General features: G+C 41.4%; 1 protein-coding gene and 1 long non-coding RNA gene across 2 annotated transcripts in view; both read left to right on the top strand.

Moving 5' to 3' along the window:
- Window positions 1-15,940, top strand: part of LOC122641325 (cytochrome c oxidase copper chaperone 1-like) — a 36,918-nt gene extending 20,978 nt beyond the window's left edge. Inside the window, exon 2 of the mRNA XM_043834530.1 lies at window positions 15,607-15,940. Coding sequence (XP_043690465.1) covers window positions 15,627-15,875 — 249 coding nt within the window. The 5' untranslated portion in view covers window positions 15,607-15,626 and the 3' untranslated portion in view covers window positions 15,876-15,940. The remainder of the gene's footprint in view (window positions 1-15,606) is intronic.
- Window positions 572-16,133, top strand: LOC122641326. The gene is made up of 3 exons (XR_006329886.1): window positions 572-584; window positions 4,365-4,367; window positions 15,994-16,133. It is a non-coding gene; the product is annotated as an uncharacterized LOC122641326 (long non-coding RNA).
- The last annotated feature ends 683 nt before the right edge of the window (window positions 16,134-16,816 follow it).

Raw genomic sequence — 16,816 nt, 5'->3', positions numbered from 1 at the left:
GGTTTGATGAATTATACCATTATCCAAGCAAAAGTTAGAAATACCAGTTTGAACATATTCAAGGGCATTATCAGATCTGAAAATTTTAATAGGAACACCAAATTTCGTTTTTATTTCATGATAAAAATTCTTGAAAACATTAAGAAACTCAGTTCGGTCTTTTAACAAGTAGACCCAAGTAGAACGAGAAAAATCATCAACAAAAGTAACAAAATAATGGAACCCAAACCTATTACTAACACGACATGAACGCCAAATATCTGAATGAACTAGATGAAATAACGACAAACTACTAGACACATCACGAGAAGGAAAAGAAGATGTATGATGTTTTCCCAATTCACAGGCTTCACATTCAAGGCGGGTAATGGATTTACAGCTAGGAATCACAAGTTGGAGCTTGGACAAGGACATGCGACCAAGACGATAATGCCATTGTAGAGGAGAAGAACCACTAGTAGATGTAGCAGCTGCAGTAGATGGGCCTGTGCTGTCCAAATAGTACAAAACCAGCTTGCTTAACCCCGCCACCAATCGGCTGCCTTGTCTGAAGATCCTGAAAAACACAATAAGATGGAAAGAAAGTGATAGAACAATTCAAAGAGTTAGTAATTTGACTAACAGACAATAAGGACAAAGGTAAGCAAGGGACATGTAAAACGAATGACAAGGTCATGGATGAAGTAGGAGAAATAGAACCATGACCTGTCACTTTAGTAGTGGAACCATCAACAAGAATGACAGGAGAAGACTGACGAAGTGGAGAAGTAGAAGTAAATAAATCAGCCTTACCTGTCATGTGAGAGGAAGCACCGGAATCTATGATCCATGGAGTAGTGGTAGTAACGAAGGCTGAATTACTTGTGTGAGTCAAGGTGGCAGTAGGAGTGGCTGTAGTGGCCTCAAGTTGTTGCAACCATTTGAGGATCTGGGCGTAATCATCATGAGGAATAGCTACAGTGGAAGTAGCTCCAGGTGCAGACACTGGGTCGCTAGGGTGGATCTTCTCAGAGGTGTGTTCGGTCATAATAGTGTTGGCCAACTCATTTGCCCACTCAGGCTTGCCGTGCTTAGCCCCACACATATCAACTGTATGATTTTGTCTTCCACAATGGGTGCAAAAGCGGTTAGACTTGTCAATTTGCTGTTCACCATGACCACCAGGTCCACGGCCACGACCCCTTCCTTGGCCTCTACCACGACCAGGAAAAGAAGAACCTCGGCTTTTACCAGCAATAAAAGCACAATTTTCCTTTGGAGAAGAAGTGGATTCAGTCTTAGTAGATGTAGAGATGCGTTGAAGCCGAGAAAAGGTTTCATTCAACGATGGTACTTTCTCACCAACTAAAAGTTGGCTCTTAACAAACTGAAAATCAGGATAAAGGCCGGCAAGAAATTTAGCCACATGAAATTCTGCCCATTGGAGTTTCAGCTGCTCCAAATCAGTAGTGAAAGCTCCTCACCCCTTGTAACTGCTGAAATACTCATTCAGAGATTTATCACCTTGGGAAAAGCTGAAGAGCTTTTCATATAACTCATAAATGCAAGAGATATTCTTCTCCTGGGAGAAGCTTTCCTTTAAATCATTCCATACACCCTTTGCCGTTTGATGAAACATAACATTGGCAGCAATGGAGGGATCCACACTATTCCACAACCAGATTTTGAGTATTGAATTCTCATGCATCCAATCTTCATGTGTAGGAAGTAGGATCTTTAGGATCAACAATTGGGGGATCATCTGTAAGATATTTCATTTTCCCCTTGGCATGGATATAAACAAGAACAGCTTGCGACCACAGCATATAGTTAGAGACACCATTCAGCTTAATACTAGTGATTTGAATATGAACATTATCAACTAAACTCTTCTGATCAGTCATCGTAGAGGCTGGCAGCATCCACAAAGGATAAAAAAAAGTGTAGAAGACTAAGGAAAAGTAGCAGAATGTGTATCCAACAGCAACAGCCGAAAAGTGCAGAAGCAGGAAAAAAAACTGAGTTTCCTTGGTGATTGTAAGGACTGGGAGATAGGCAGGGCAGAATGCCTTGAAACCAGTATCAAAGATACAATAATTGCAGTAGAATAAAAACCCCAAAGGCTTATGCTGATCAGCAGGCTTGATCAGAATTAGTTGCAAATAGAAGATATCATAAAAAATCACCAAAAACTGAGTATTCGCCAGCTATATGGAGAAACTTGATAGAGAAAAATCAAACCATAGAAGTTCTGCCAATCCTGGGTTGAGTGCAGTAATGGTAGTAGAGATTATCCTCTGAAAAAAATTGTTCAGATCAGAGGATGGAGCAGTGTGTAGTGTAGATAGCTTGTCCTTGAAGAAAAACCCAGAACAGAGAAGCCACAGGCACCATATCACTAAAAAATTGATCTCTTGATCAATGTATCTTCATGAATTGGAGATAGTAGATAGAAGCAGTAAAAAAGAACCCCTAGTTTACTTCATAACATCCACAACTAGGGTAGAAAGTATGCAGCACAGGCTGCTGCTGCCAGAGAAGAGAAACCTTGAAGAAGAACACCAATGGACCAGAATCGTGGGGTGAAGAATCTACTGATTTTAATTCTCTGATACCATGTTGCAATATCAGAAAATAAAAAACCAGTAGAAGAGGAAGAACAGATGAAGGAGGAAGAGAGGCTGCTGTTAGAACTACAGCCGATACCCTCTTCCCTCACTCATACGTTTATTTATAACTTCAGAAAATAGAAAAGAGTATAATAGCTTTCCTAATTAGAATAGGAAAGAAAATAGAAAGACAATCTCCTATAAAATAGAAACTACTAAAAGAGCAAGAACTAAAAGAGGAAACATATCCACGATAGAGGGACTTCCTCTATCGTGATTTACATAAGGGCATAAGGGTACCACGATAATTTTAACAGATACATTTGGTAATTAATGGGTGCCATGATTGCACTGAAATTCCGAATAAACTGTCTGTGGAAAGAAGCCAAACTATGGAAGCTACGGACTTCAGTGAAAGCTTTCGGTATAGGCCACTCAACAATACTCCTGATCTTCTCCAGATCAGCTTCAACCCCTTGTGATGAAACAATAAAAGCAAGGAATATAACTTTGGGCAGCATGAAAGAGCACTTCTTGAGATTGATATATAACTTAACTTGTCGGAGCACTCTCAAGACTTACTTTAGGTGGTCAATATGATCATCTGGATGCTTACTATACACTACAATATCATCGAAGTAAACAACCAAAAATCGACCAATGAAAGGACGAAGTACCTGTGTCATAACTCGCATGAAAATGCTGGGTGCATTCGTCAGACCGAAGGGCATAACTTTCCACTCAAACAGTCCGTCCTTCGTCTTGAAGCCAGTCTTCCACTCGTCTCCAGGTCGGATACAAATCTGATGATAACCACTCTGAAGGTCTATCTTACAAAAGATCATAGAACCGGACAGCATGTTTAACATGTCGTCAAGCCGTGGAATGGGAAATCTGTACTTGATAGTGATCTTGCTGATTGCTCAGCTGTCCACACGCATATGCCAAGAACCATCTTTCTTTGGAGTTAGTAAAACTGGAACAACGCAAGACGTAAGCTCTCATGAATGAAACCCTTCTGTAGTAACTCGTCAACTTGCTTCTTAAGCTCAGTGTGGGGCTAAGAGTTGAAACTCAAAGGTAGATCGAATCTGGTAAGAGAAGAAGTTTACAGCAAGAAGAAGAAGAAGAAGAAGAAGAAGGAGAGAAGAGATAAGAAGAAGAGAAGAGAATGGGCGAATCGATTATGTGTGTTGAGAGTGATTCTCAACACACATATTAGCTTCATTCATTAAGTCTTCCAAATTACACAAGCCTCCCTAGGGAGGTAAGGAGAAATAAGACAATAAAATAAAAATACAACTTAGTCATGTCTTATAACTAGACAATGACAGAACTACCCCTATACAAGATATTCTAACAACTCTAACATTCCCCTCAAGTTTGGAGAATAAATGTCATACATTCCCACTTGACAATAGAGTACTAAATAGACTAGAAGAGAGACCCTTGGTGAAGATATACGCTACTTGATCACTGTTTTCACAAAGGGAGTACAAATGCACCAATCCAACTTTTCTTTGATGAAGTGACGATCGACCTCAAAATGCTTGGTTCGATCATGTTGAACCGGATTATGGGCAATGCTTATGGCAGCTTTGTTGTCACAATAAAGTCTCATTGGCCCTTCAGTTTCAAAGCTCAAATCGTGAAGAAGTCGTTTTAGCCATATAAGCTCACATACTCCATGGGCCATGGCCCTAAACTCGGCCTCAGCACTAGATCGAGCAACAACTGGTTGTTTCTTGCTCCTCCAGGTAACTAGATTACCACCAGAAGGTACAATACCAGTAGATCTCCTGTCGGAGACCGAACCAGCCAATCGCATCGTGTAGCCTTCAATCGCAAATGGTCATGCCTGGCAAATAGAAGGCCCTTTCTGGACAGGATTTCAAGTATTTGATGATGCGATATACTGCATCCAGATGTCCACCCCTGGGAGCATGCATGAATTGACTCACCACTCCAACTGCATAAGATATGTTTGGTCGAGTTAGGGAGAGATAGATTAGTTTCCCAACTAACCTCTGGTACTTGCTTGCATCTATAAGAGAAGAACCACATTCATCACCAAGTTTATGATTCGGATCAATGGGAGAAGTGGCTGGTTTGCACCCCATCATCCCTGTCTCTTTCGAGAAGATCCAAGACAAATTTCCTTTGGCAAATGTTGATCCCTTTCCTTGATCTAGATACCTCAATACCCAAGAAGTATTTTAAGATTCCAAGGTCTTTGATCTCAAACTGTTTAGCCAGATAAGACTTCAATCTATCTATCTCAGCAACATCATTCCCAGTCACCACAATGATCAACATAGACAATGAGAGCTGTAACGCTACTGACCATTACCTCTCCGATAAACAAGGTGTGGTCGGCGTGACTGCGGAATACCCATTCTTCGAATGGCTTGTCTAAATCTCTCAAACCAGGCCTTAGGAGACTGCTTTAGGCCATAAAGAGCTTTCTTCAACAAACACACTTTCCCTTCTGGGACACTTAAAACCAGTGGAGGCTGCATGTACACAACCCGCTAAATCTCCATGAAGAAATGCATTCTTCACATCTAATTGGTACACAAGCCAATCTTTATTGGCTGCTACTGAAAGAAGAACCCTGATGGAGTTATGCTTGGCTACAGGGCAAAAGTCTCCTGGTAGTCAATGCCATACACCGACTATACCCTTTGCAACCAACCGAGCTTTGTACCTTTCCACTTGTACCATCGGATCTATACTTGATTGTATAAACCCATCTACATCCAACTGGAGTTCTCCCCCTGGGAAGATCAACAAGTGTCCAAGTATTGTTCTTCTCTAGAGCCACCATTTCCTCAGTCATTGCTTGCATCCATTTTGGATTGGATAAGGCCTCTGTGACATTTTTGGGAATAGAAGAAGACTCGAGGGCAGTGGAAAAAGCAACACCTGTAGGAGAAATGGAGTCATAGGAAACAAACTGGGCTATGGGATTAGTACAGGTTCTCTTCCCCTTTCTAATAGCAATGGGAAGATCTAATTCAGAAGGAGAGGGATTACCTGACTGAAGAGGATGAGGCTGAGGATGTGGATCCAAAGAGGGGTTTTGGCAGGGTCGCTTGTACCATGGTTGCTTCCCTTTTTCCTTCAACAAGCATTCACCTCTTGTGAATACACCATCTTCTTTGAATCTTATCCCCTTGTATTCCTTTTGTCTGCTAGCATCACCATCACCAATACCATCAACATCAACATCATCCACAACATCCACTTCTTTGTACTTTCCAATATCAAATAGAAATGGGGAAGTGGAGGTAGGCAAAGGGGATAGGAAGGGAATGACATCCGCATTCGCTTTCGCTAATACTCTCCCCACAGACGAGATGGCGAGGGAAGAAGAAAAAAAGGAATAGACTCAAAGAAGGTGACATCTTTGGAGAGAAATCGCCTTCGGGAAGAAGGATGGTAGCACTTATACCCTTTAGTGGAATCAGAGTAGCCTAAGAAGATGCACTTGAGAGCTTTGGGATCAAGCTTGGTGCGGGCTGATTTGTTGACATGTACATAACAAACACAACCAAAGACGCGTGGAGACAAGGAAAAAAGCGAGGATTGAAGAGAAAGAAGAGCGAGGGGATTTGGAGCAGGAGTGGACTTGGCATCCGGTTAATAAGAAAGGCGCGTAAGAAGGGCATCGGACCAGAAGGTCTTAGGCACGTGCATACCAAAGAGAAGACTCCTGGTGATTTCCAGCAAATGGCGGTTTTTGCGTTCAGCCACCCCATTTTGCTGTGGGGTGTCAACACACGCCAGTTGATGGATGATGCCCTTATCAGAAAAGAAATGTTGGAGCCCCCCATACATGTACTCACCCCCCCTTATCAGATCTAACAATTTTGATGTGAGTACCAAATTGAGTACTGATAAAGTGATAAAACTCCTTAAAAGCATCACAAACATCACTCTTTTGTTTTAACAAAACAGTCCAAGTAGACCGAGAATAGTCATCCACAAATGAAACAAAATAACGAAAACCAGATAAGGAAGTAGTAGGAGAAGGTCCCCAAACATCAGTATGAACAAGGGAAAAAGGTGCAGTAGATCTATTACCACGATAAGGATAAGATGTGCGACAATGTTTAGCAAAAATACAAGATTCACACTGAAAAACATAAGATGCGGGAAAGGAAGTAAACAAGTGGGGTAAGTGTCTCCTCATAACAACAAAAGAGGGATGACCCAAACGTTGATGCCAAAGCATAACGGACTCCAAAGCACTCCGGTCATGCCGACCACAAACATAAGTCGCGCGAGGATGAGCGCGGTGTCGTGGCTCAAGAAGATAGAGTCCTCCTTTCTCGGTCCAGCCAATAACCCTCTTTGTCTCCAAATCCTGAAAGACACAATAAGAAGGAAAGAAAGTGACACACACAATGTAAGGATTTGGTTAGGTGACTCACTGATAATAGGTTAGTAGCAAAGTCAGGAACATGAAGGACAGACTCAAGGGAAATAGAAGGAGTAACCCGCACATTACCCTTACCAGAGACAGAGGAAAGGGAACCATCAGCAACCCTTACCTTGTCCCGGCCAGAACAAATGGAATAGGAATCATAAATCTTTGGGACATACCGGTCGTGTGATCGGAGGCTCCAGTCGAATGATCCAAGTGGATGCGGTAGGGGGTAGCGAGATGAGACACCTGCGGGAGGAGAAGTAGTCTACCCTCGAGCTAGAACCGATGGCGACCCTCAAGGTGAGACATCAACCGACGTAGGGCTGCAATATCTTCCTGTGAGAGGGAATCAGGAGCAGGCTGCGGTCCAGGTGGCTCGGACTCAGATGTCACAGAATGAGCCTTAGCTCCCCCTCGCTTGCCTCCACGGGCATGAGATGAACTACCACGCATCCCAGGGGGCTGCCCATGAAGATCCCAGCATCGGTCCTTGGTATGTCCAAGCTTGCCACAATGGTCACATTTGTATCTCTCACGGCCTTTCCCCCACTTTTCCGGTCTTTTTGGGAACTGAAACAAGAAGCGAACCTCTCTATTGATGGTACAATATCCATAGTGGTCCTCCGGGTTTCCTCACTTTGCAAATAACTGCACACATCATCCAGAGATGGAAATGGAGACCTCCCTAAGATTTGCAGGCGAAGGGGTTCATATTCAGAGTTAAGACCACCAAGCAAAATAAGGATCCTTTCCTTTTCTTGGCTCCTGTAGACTTTTGCCTGATCCTCAGCATTGGACAACTGGAGATTGGTATAATGATCATACTCCTCCCACAAGCTAATAACAGAGTTGTAGTACTCAGATATACTCCTATCACTCTGTTTCATATGAATGATTTTTTGGAGAATTTGATACACTTTCGTGGAATCTCCAACTCTATCAAAAATTCTGGATACACCGTCCCAAATATCTTTAGCAGTCTCCTTACTCATAAATCTCCGACCTATCTCAGGTTTCATGGAAAAGATCAGCCAAGTCATGACAGTGGAGTTTTCAGTCTCCCACTTGAGATAGCTGCATCGGTAGTAGCGGGAGTGTGATAGACCCGATGTGTACCCCAACTTCCCCCTACTACGTAGGGACAACTTCACGGAACGGGACCAATCCAAATAGTTGGTATTGTCCAACTTCACAACTGAGATCTGGGTGTTGGGGTTATCAAAGGAAGCCATGGTTGGGAAACCACCACTTGGGCTGCCGGGTAATGGTCCATCGACCTCGAATCATGTCCAGACGGTGGACATAATAGGCAAATACTTCAACAATCAATATAAATTGTTTGCGCAAGTGGGGAGTATACTCAACCCAAAACAAGGAGACAGACCAATACAAAAAAAAAAGGTCCCAAATCAACCAAACCACAAGGCTGAGGCCAAGCCTAAAAAACAGCAAGCATATGAAGAGCAAAAACTTGTATAACTCAAACCAAATTCTGCTAGTAGCCAAGAACCTTTAGTCCATAACACCCAATAAGTGTATCAAGATGTAATACTATCACATTCAGCCATCAATACAGCGGACCTCGGAGAAGACAAAAAGCAGTAGCCGATACACGTGTAGCGATGAAAAAAAGCAGATGGCAGTCCTCGGACTCTCCACCTTCAAGGGCAGGCTCTTAGGGCTTCAAAAAAGCACTCCCATACGACACAAATGGGACAAGTTCCAAGGTCATCCAAGCTGCCAAAGGCAGAATCGAAACTGAGACACTCCTAGGCTGGCGGAAAAACAGAGCCTGGTTTCAAGTCTTCAAAACATCTAGCAGCAAGGCAGCATTTCTTTTTCAACAAACAAGAGCTTTGGGGTCTGAAACAACACCCCTAGGCGATGCAACTCCAATAGGTCTCATGCCAAGATGTGGAGAAGAGAAGGAGAACCAAGAAGAAGCTTCACAAGCTGGCGGTAACTTGCCAGTCTTCCTCCATAGCTTCAAGTCACCTTCAGCAGCTCTGAAACTCTCTCCAACTTAGGGAATACCACTCCCAAGACTGTAAGGAGTATAGGTTTCACATATACAGCCTCCAATGGAACCCCCTTTACATTTATAGGGTTCCAAAGAGAGGAGAAGATGAGGACTGAGCTCAGCCGACTCTCAAACCAGAGATGTTGGCTCTGATACCAAGTTGAAACTCAAAGGTAGATCGAATCTGGTAAGAGAAGAAGTTTACAGCAAGAAGAAGAAGAAGAAGAAGAAGGAGAGAAGAGATAAGAAGAAGAGAAGAGAATGGGAGAATCGATTATGTGTGTTGAGAGTGATTCTCAACACACATATTAGCTTCATTCATTAAGTCTTCCAAATTACACAAGCCTCCCTAGGGAGGTAAGGAGAAATAAGACAATAAAATAAAAATACAACTTAGTCATGTCTTATAACTAGACAATGACAGAACTACCCCTATACAAGATATTCTAACAACTCTAACACTAAGACGATACACGGACAGAGTAGGTAGCACAAAACCAGGTACCAAGTCAATGGCATGCTGAATATCTCTCAAGGGAGGTAGCTCATTAGGTAACTCCTCCGATTCCACATCAGAAAAATCGGACAGCAGCTCTTTAATAGGCTGTGTGAGCTGGACTTCCAAACTGTGATGTGGCTTCTCTAATAACCAGTGCCAAAATCAGACCTAAATCTTGGCTGGTTTTCTCAAATTCCTTCTGTGGAACAGCCAAAAGCTTCTCATGATCTGTATCCTTTTGATTTGTGCGCAAGGACTTTAGTTGGCGCATTTCGGTAGATAGGTTAAGAGGATGGAACACCATATGCTGCCCTTTGTGTTGGAATACACATTGGTTCTTCCTTCCACCAACCATAACATCATTATCTTATAACCAAGGTCTACCCAATAACACATCAGTTAGCCTCATGGGAATAAAATCGCACCAGACATCCTCTCAGTAGCAATGAAGTTGTAAAGGTACGGAGCAGCGCTGGTTTACCTCCAACTTATTGCCATTCAGTAGTGATACTTTATAGGGTTGTGGATGTTTTTCAGTCTTCAATCTATCCCTCTTCACAAAAAAATTCAGAAACAACATTAACACAACTGCCACTATAAACAATTACCTGGGTGTTGTGATCTCTTGAATGCATGCGACTGTAGAAGATGCAAGTGCGTTGCCAGTTTTCCCCTTTGGTTTCAGCCACCAAAGCTCTAATAACCACATGAACCTCATAAGTATCATCATCATCTAGCACATCATCATAATATCCAGCCTCATAATCTCCATCATCCATTGGATAAGGGTGCAATCCATCATCACCTTCAGTTGTGTCTTCCTTTTCAGCAACAACAACAGCCTTCCTACGATGAGGGCAGTCCTTGGCATAATGACCAATGTCTTGGCAGTGGAAACATCAGACTTTGTCAGTGCTAACCATAGGTGCCTTAATTTTTGTTGTCAATCTGTGGACGAGCTGCAGGACGTGAAGGACCAGCAGTAGAGGAGCCAATAGTAAATGGTTTGGGTGCTGAAAATTTTTTCTTGTTGTCGACAACAGGAGTACCAAAGTGTATACCAGTAGATGCCAATCATTCCTCAGTCTTAAGTGCCTTCTCAAAGCAATCTCTGACATTAAACACATCAGCAACACCAATAACCCTGTTGATATCATGCCTCAATCCCAACCGAAATCGAGATAACACCTGAATTTCATTCTCTCTAATGCCAGTATGAGAAGAGAGTGAATCGAACTGTTGCATATACTCAGCCACAGACATATTCCCTTTGCGAAGGGTGTTCAGTTTGTCCTATAAATGTGCCCTAAAGTGCCTTGGTAATTACTTCTTACTCAGATCTTCTTTTATATCAGCCCAAGTGTAAGGTGCAGTGCCTTTATACTCCAAATCCCTTTTAGTAGTTCTCTACCATTCACGGGCAAAACCCACTAGCTTTGTACATGCTAGTTTCATCTTTCTATCCTCAAGCAAATCAAACCAATCAAAATAATCATCCAGTGCAGCTAAGCATTCATAAAATACCTATGGATCATGACTGCCATCGAATTCCTTCAACTCAAGCTTGACCTTTTGTGTGTTGCCATAGCGTCGACGAGGAGCACCATTATCAGCATTAAAATAAGATCTCATATGGTCGTTAAAGCTAAGTCGAGCCTCGGGAGTTCTCTGACGTTCCTTGTAGTCTCTGTCTTCTCTATTCTTGTCTTCCCTATGCCTTCTATAAGGTCGATGAACTTAAGACTGTACTAGATATCTGTCATCTTCCATTGGTATGTTGCTGTCCCTTACTAGAGTAACTTGACGTTGCTCAATTTGCTGCAACCTTTCATTCATAGCTCTTATTTCTTCAGTTATAGTACTTTGTTCAGCAGAGAACTTTTGAAACATCTCAAGTACTGTACCTGTAAGATTGGGTGTTGGTGTCTGCACTGTTTGTTCATCTTCAGCCATGTCTCTGATACCACTTAATGTAGTTCTAGATTGGTAGGAGACCAACTAGAAGCCAATAAACCAGGATCTGGTATGAACACTAAATCGGCTAGACTAAAATAGGTGTTTTTGGTGAAATTAGGGTTAGGTGTTTGATGGGACCTAGGGTTTGATGGTAGAGGGTTAGGCTAAGTTGATGTAGGGGAGTCGTCCAGTGAAGGTCCTGAGATGTTTTGATGGTGGAAAGTAGGTTAGACTGAATTGGCAGCAAGATCTAGGGTTAGGGTTAGGTTTCGGGAATGAAAGATGAATGGAGATCTTAGAGTTTTAATGGGCTGATTGGGATAGGGTTTGGATCGAGTATTCCTTGCTAGGAGTGGGGAACTCGATCTGGTTTTGGAGTATTTCTGATGGCTGGTTTGGTCTGTGGAGGTTTTAGGTCTTGGAAATTCAAAACAAAAAAAGGAGAAAAGTTAGGGTTGGGGCTGTAGAGGATTAGGAGAAGAATGGTGGGATTTGGGAATGGTTTAAACTCACTGTTATTGCAGATTCACTCTGGCAGCAGTTATTGCAGATTCACTCTGGCAGCAGTTTGTTTGACTGAAGAATTTAAATAAAAATCAAGTCTTTGACTAAAACCTTGGAAGAACTTCAAAGAACCACTCAGACTTCACACCGCAGAGTGTCGATGGGATCAGAGTCATCAGACACCAATCCCACCAGCCTTGAGCACAACACAAGACAATCTTCAATGGAGAAGACAAGTTGCAGTGCAGCTTGAGCAGTTTTGTTTTCAAAAGTGGAGAATTGAGAGCTCCACGATTTTTTATTGCTTTTATAAGGCAATAGGCCATACTCCTAACCAGCCTAGAAGTGTAAGGACCCCTAGCCGACTTACACTAGACTCATGTCTTCCTAATTTCGTGGGAGGTGTGGACCCAACAAAAAAGAACTAAAATTACATTAAATAAAAGAGTGACTCAAGTCACTTAAATTGAACCATTGGTTCAACCTGGATTGTTTCAACTTAATTACATGAAAAATACTAAGTATGGAAATAAACTCAGTATGGGAGTCTACTATACATAGGCACCCCGCTTTCCTACTAAACTACTTACACATGAAAAATACTAAGCATGGAAATAAACTAAGTATGGGAGTCTACTATACATAGGCATCCCGCTTCTCTACTAAACTACTTACACACTTGGACTACTTCTTCTTCTTGCGGATGTAGGACTTCAGTTTTGTATCAGGTTGTATGTTCTCTCTCCCCCCCCCCCCTTTCTTTCCTTTGGTAATGAATTTTTTTATACATCCAAAAAAAATGTTGAGTATCTGCTTCATAGAATGAATACCTTTTTTTACATTGATCTTTAATTCTTCGATTCCTGTAGTTCAGCATTTAGGGATTTGTTGATGATCCATGAGTACAAAGGCTTTCTCCTGTAATGAGTATGTTGACTGATGAGATAGGGAAGTCCTCTAACTTATACCGTGAAGGGGAAGCCCCTCGAGCCCCCTAGAAGGAGGCCTTCTTTGCCGGCGGCTGGTATAGTTCTGGTCCCTTCGTTCCCTCACCGAATCCGGACTGCAAGCAGTCTATAAGTTGGGGATGGGAGGGGTCATATAGAGTTGCAGGAGCTGTGTGAGCTATAAAAAGGCTGATCTACTACCACTCTCTCCCGGTGGTTGAGCTGAGCAGATTCTAAAATAGAAAGTCAATGTGCCTATATGTATTGATCCTTTGCCCTGTACTTTCAGATGCTCCTCCCTGCTCCTATGGTTTGACCAAACACTCTCAACTCTCGAGTTGATTTCTTCTGCCGCCTTGCTACGAGCTACCCGGAAATGCCTTAAACCTGATGGCAACCCAATTGTGCACCATTTTCCTTCTTGGGATAAGTCTCCGTTTGATCTGATTTTGGTCTACTCTTGTAGGATATCTGGGCATTTACTTGAGCAGATATTGATCTCTTAATTTTTAATTTATTATGTTTTATTTTGGTATGAGTTAGCGATGTTGGGGTTTTCTTTGAGATAGTTTCCTTTCCTGTTTTAGTGTTAGTTTCTTAGTTAATTTTTTTGTTTTGGATTGTAAGGTGGAATTTTAGCTTTATCTATGCATGTATCCCTACGAAGAGATTAGATGAATGGGAATGAAATATTGAGTTTCGTCGAGTGTGCCGCGTGGCTTCTTGTTGTATGCTCTCAGTCTATTTCCCTTTTCTTTTTCCCTACGTTGTGATATGGTTCTCTTTCTCTCTCTCTTTTTCTTAGGTATAGCGTTTTCTTTCTTCTTCCTTTCTTCGGTTTTCTCTTCTCTTCTGATTTCCCCTATTTCCTGTTTGTTCTTCAGTTTTCCTTCCATCCATCTCTTGTTCCGTCTTTTCTCTTATTTCCTGCTCTGCTCTATTGGTACCTGCAGTTGCATGTGAGGATCAATCTTCCTTGATTCTGCCCCTCTCACACTGAGATTGTGGACTCAGGTTGCCCCTTCATATGTGATTCAACCCCCAAGCCCTAAGCCTGAAAACCCCCCTTTATCTAGAGAATCAAACCTGCAAACCAGGCTGGTTTTTGAACTACCACTGCTGGTACTTTCAAGGAGTTCATATTATTGTTTGGACTAACGAGTGGATTTGTTAACACTGGATTTTCAGAGGGTACTGAGTGGCAATTTCATCCCTAAAACCCAGCCCAATTGGGTCATGTTTGAGGGGAGTTCTCCTCTTTGATGTAGCTTCTTATTCGTTGCTGGTTTGCTGTCTAGAGGTTGTCTTCCTCAATCATGGCTTGTTCTTTTAACTTTTACTTTGTGATTTCCATAAATGCCCCTCCTCTTTATAACTAATTTAGTTTATGCCCATTAGTTATTTTAACTCTAGTTTTCCCTTGCGCTGTAATTCGAATTCCTCTCTCATCCCTGTCTCCTTTCCTTCCTTAGTAGGCCTTTAAAAGTCCTGGTTATTTACCAAATTGCCACTACCATTTTCTTTTGAATCGTTGATCATTTGGGTGGGGCCCTAAGCAATCCAAACCAGGTTTTTTAAAACCCCGGATTGAATCACTGTTAGTCTCTTTTATTGGTCAGGACCTGCATTAGAGCAACCAACTAGGAAAACTTCCGGTTATTAAGGTTTTGATGGAATGACTGAATCAAAGTTCAAGACAAGACAGACCATCCAGACCATACTCTGCTACAACAGCCTGTATAGCTCTGGACTTGAAAGATCTGGTAAAAAAACTATATTGATTCCACCATTACCTGCTATAATATACTGCTTGAAGAAGCCATTGCAATTCAGTATTCCTTGTCATAGGCTCCATAAGTCATTCTACCATCACCTGCTATAATATGCTGCTCAAAGAAGCTGTTGGAATTCAATATTCTTTTCTATTGGCTGCATTTGTGAGAACTCAAATCCAACGATTCCCACTGATTTACCTGTCCAAGCTATAACCTTATTACTCTTTCCCATGAAACATATCTCTCTTTCTCATAGAACTTTGTGATCGATTATTGTAAATTCTGTGGATCATTCACCCGAAAAAAAAAAAGATAAAATAAAATTGTGGTTCATGACGCTGAAAATATTGGTGTTAGTAAGGAACCATTGTGGCTAAGTGAGTTCTGTTAATGTGAGAACATTTAGGAGAGAACGTTTATACTTTTTCAGCATTTGTGCAACCATGTTAAAATAAGGAGGGTAAAAAAAATAATGAAGTGAAAGTGCTCATGCATTTACTATAACAAAGACTATTATGTCATCTTTTTACCTGAGGACTAAATATCTGAGGTCTTACGGAAGATACTATGTTAATCTTCATGTCTTTTTCTCCATTAACTTGTCCGTCTAAAACTTGTAATCCACTTGGATTTCTTTTGGTAACTTAAGATTAACTGTGGATCTGATATGGGATTTGTTTAGGTTTCTCAATTTTCTCATTTGGTTGTGGTCTGATTTTGTCTTAAAGATCTTAGATTCCCTGACTACCATTCTTTTGGAGTTTCTTTTTATTAATTTTGTGCTCCTAAATTCTTCTATTCTCTTCTATGCTCCCATAAACATTTTAACTCTTAAATTGTTTACAACATCCTGACGATTATGCTAATACTTGCAATATTTTATAGGTCTGAGGACGTTGTTAACAATGGCCACTACAACAGATAGTGGGATGCCTACACAGACTTTGTCATCCTTGGCATTGCCAGGTTCACAACAAAACAAAGGATCAGCGGCCACTTCTGCTGATTCAAAGCCAAAGAAGAAGATCTGTTGCGCTTGCCCTGACACTAAGAGGCTAAGAGATGAGTGCATGGTGGAGAATGGTGAAGCCGCTTGCACAAAATGGATTAATGCTCATATTGAATGCCTGCGTGCTGAGGGCTTCAATGTTTGAAATTGAAGATTGCTATGGTGATAATGAAGCAAAAGATGAGACAGTCATGTTTATAGATTGTAAGACTGAGTGTCTTCTACTTGTACCCAATTAGAATCATCAATTATTTTACTTTTAGTATCCTCTACTTGCACCCAGTTAGAATCATCAATCATTTCACTTGTAGTTTGGAATAAAGAAAGAATTTCTAGACTTAATTGTGTACATTCACCTATTTCTTTTGTAATAATGAAAGAGACCTCTTAACATCAATGCATCTATGTATTGATCAGCTTAGCCTATAATTTCTAACTTGTTGCATTGTTAAAAAGACAGAACAGCCAAAATTCATTTGTCAGTACAGAATAACGGCTGGTTTTGTTTCTTCTATCGTGTTATTTAGAACTAATTAGAGTTAAATTGTCCATTGTTGCAAACCTTAGCACATATGAATATGTCAAACTGAGAAACACCTGGGGCATCACCCTTTTACCCCATGGTGAGCAGATTTTGTGTAAAAGCCAGTATAGTGTTGACTGTTTTAACAGGGACATCAGGAGAAGCTGCATGTTAACAGTTTGAGTCTTAAAAGTCACGTTGGCACTTTCTACGTCATTTAGATCAACTTCTGATTGACCTGGACTTGCCCCTTTCCAGTTTTACATGTAGGCTGGTTGGTTTCCTTGATAGGGTCTGCTTCCCCTCTCTTTTCACCCCTTAAAAAAGGAGTAAAAAAAGGAACTTTTGGTTTCCCTGGTGCTTTTACATTTGGTGTGTTCATTAGCTGGGTGATGAGGATTGGGGACATTATGATTGTCCAGCAAGGCCTTTGAAATTTCCAACAAGGTTTTGTCTGATTTTATTCATTTCTGTTGGAGATTTCTTCCATTGTTATTAATCATTTTAGTCAATAAGATTGATTATTGATCAGGCACTGTAATGATTTATGAAGCTTTAAGGCC

The sequence above is a fragment of the Telopea speciosissima genome, chromosome 10, assembly GCF_018873765.1.
Source record: "Telopea speciosissima isolate NSW1024214 ecotype Mountain lineage chromosome 10, Tspe_v1, whole genome shotgun sequence".
NCBI classification, from domain to species: Eukaryota; Viridiplantae; Streptophyta; class Magnoliopsida; order Proteales; family Proteaceae; genus Telopea; species Telopea speciosissima.
The sequence above is the reverse complement of the archived record's forward strand: the minus strand, read 5'-3'. Positions and strand labels throughout refer to the sequence as shown.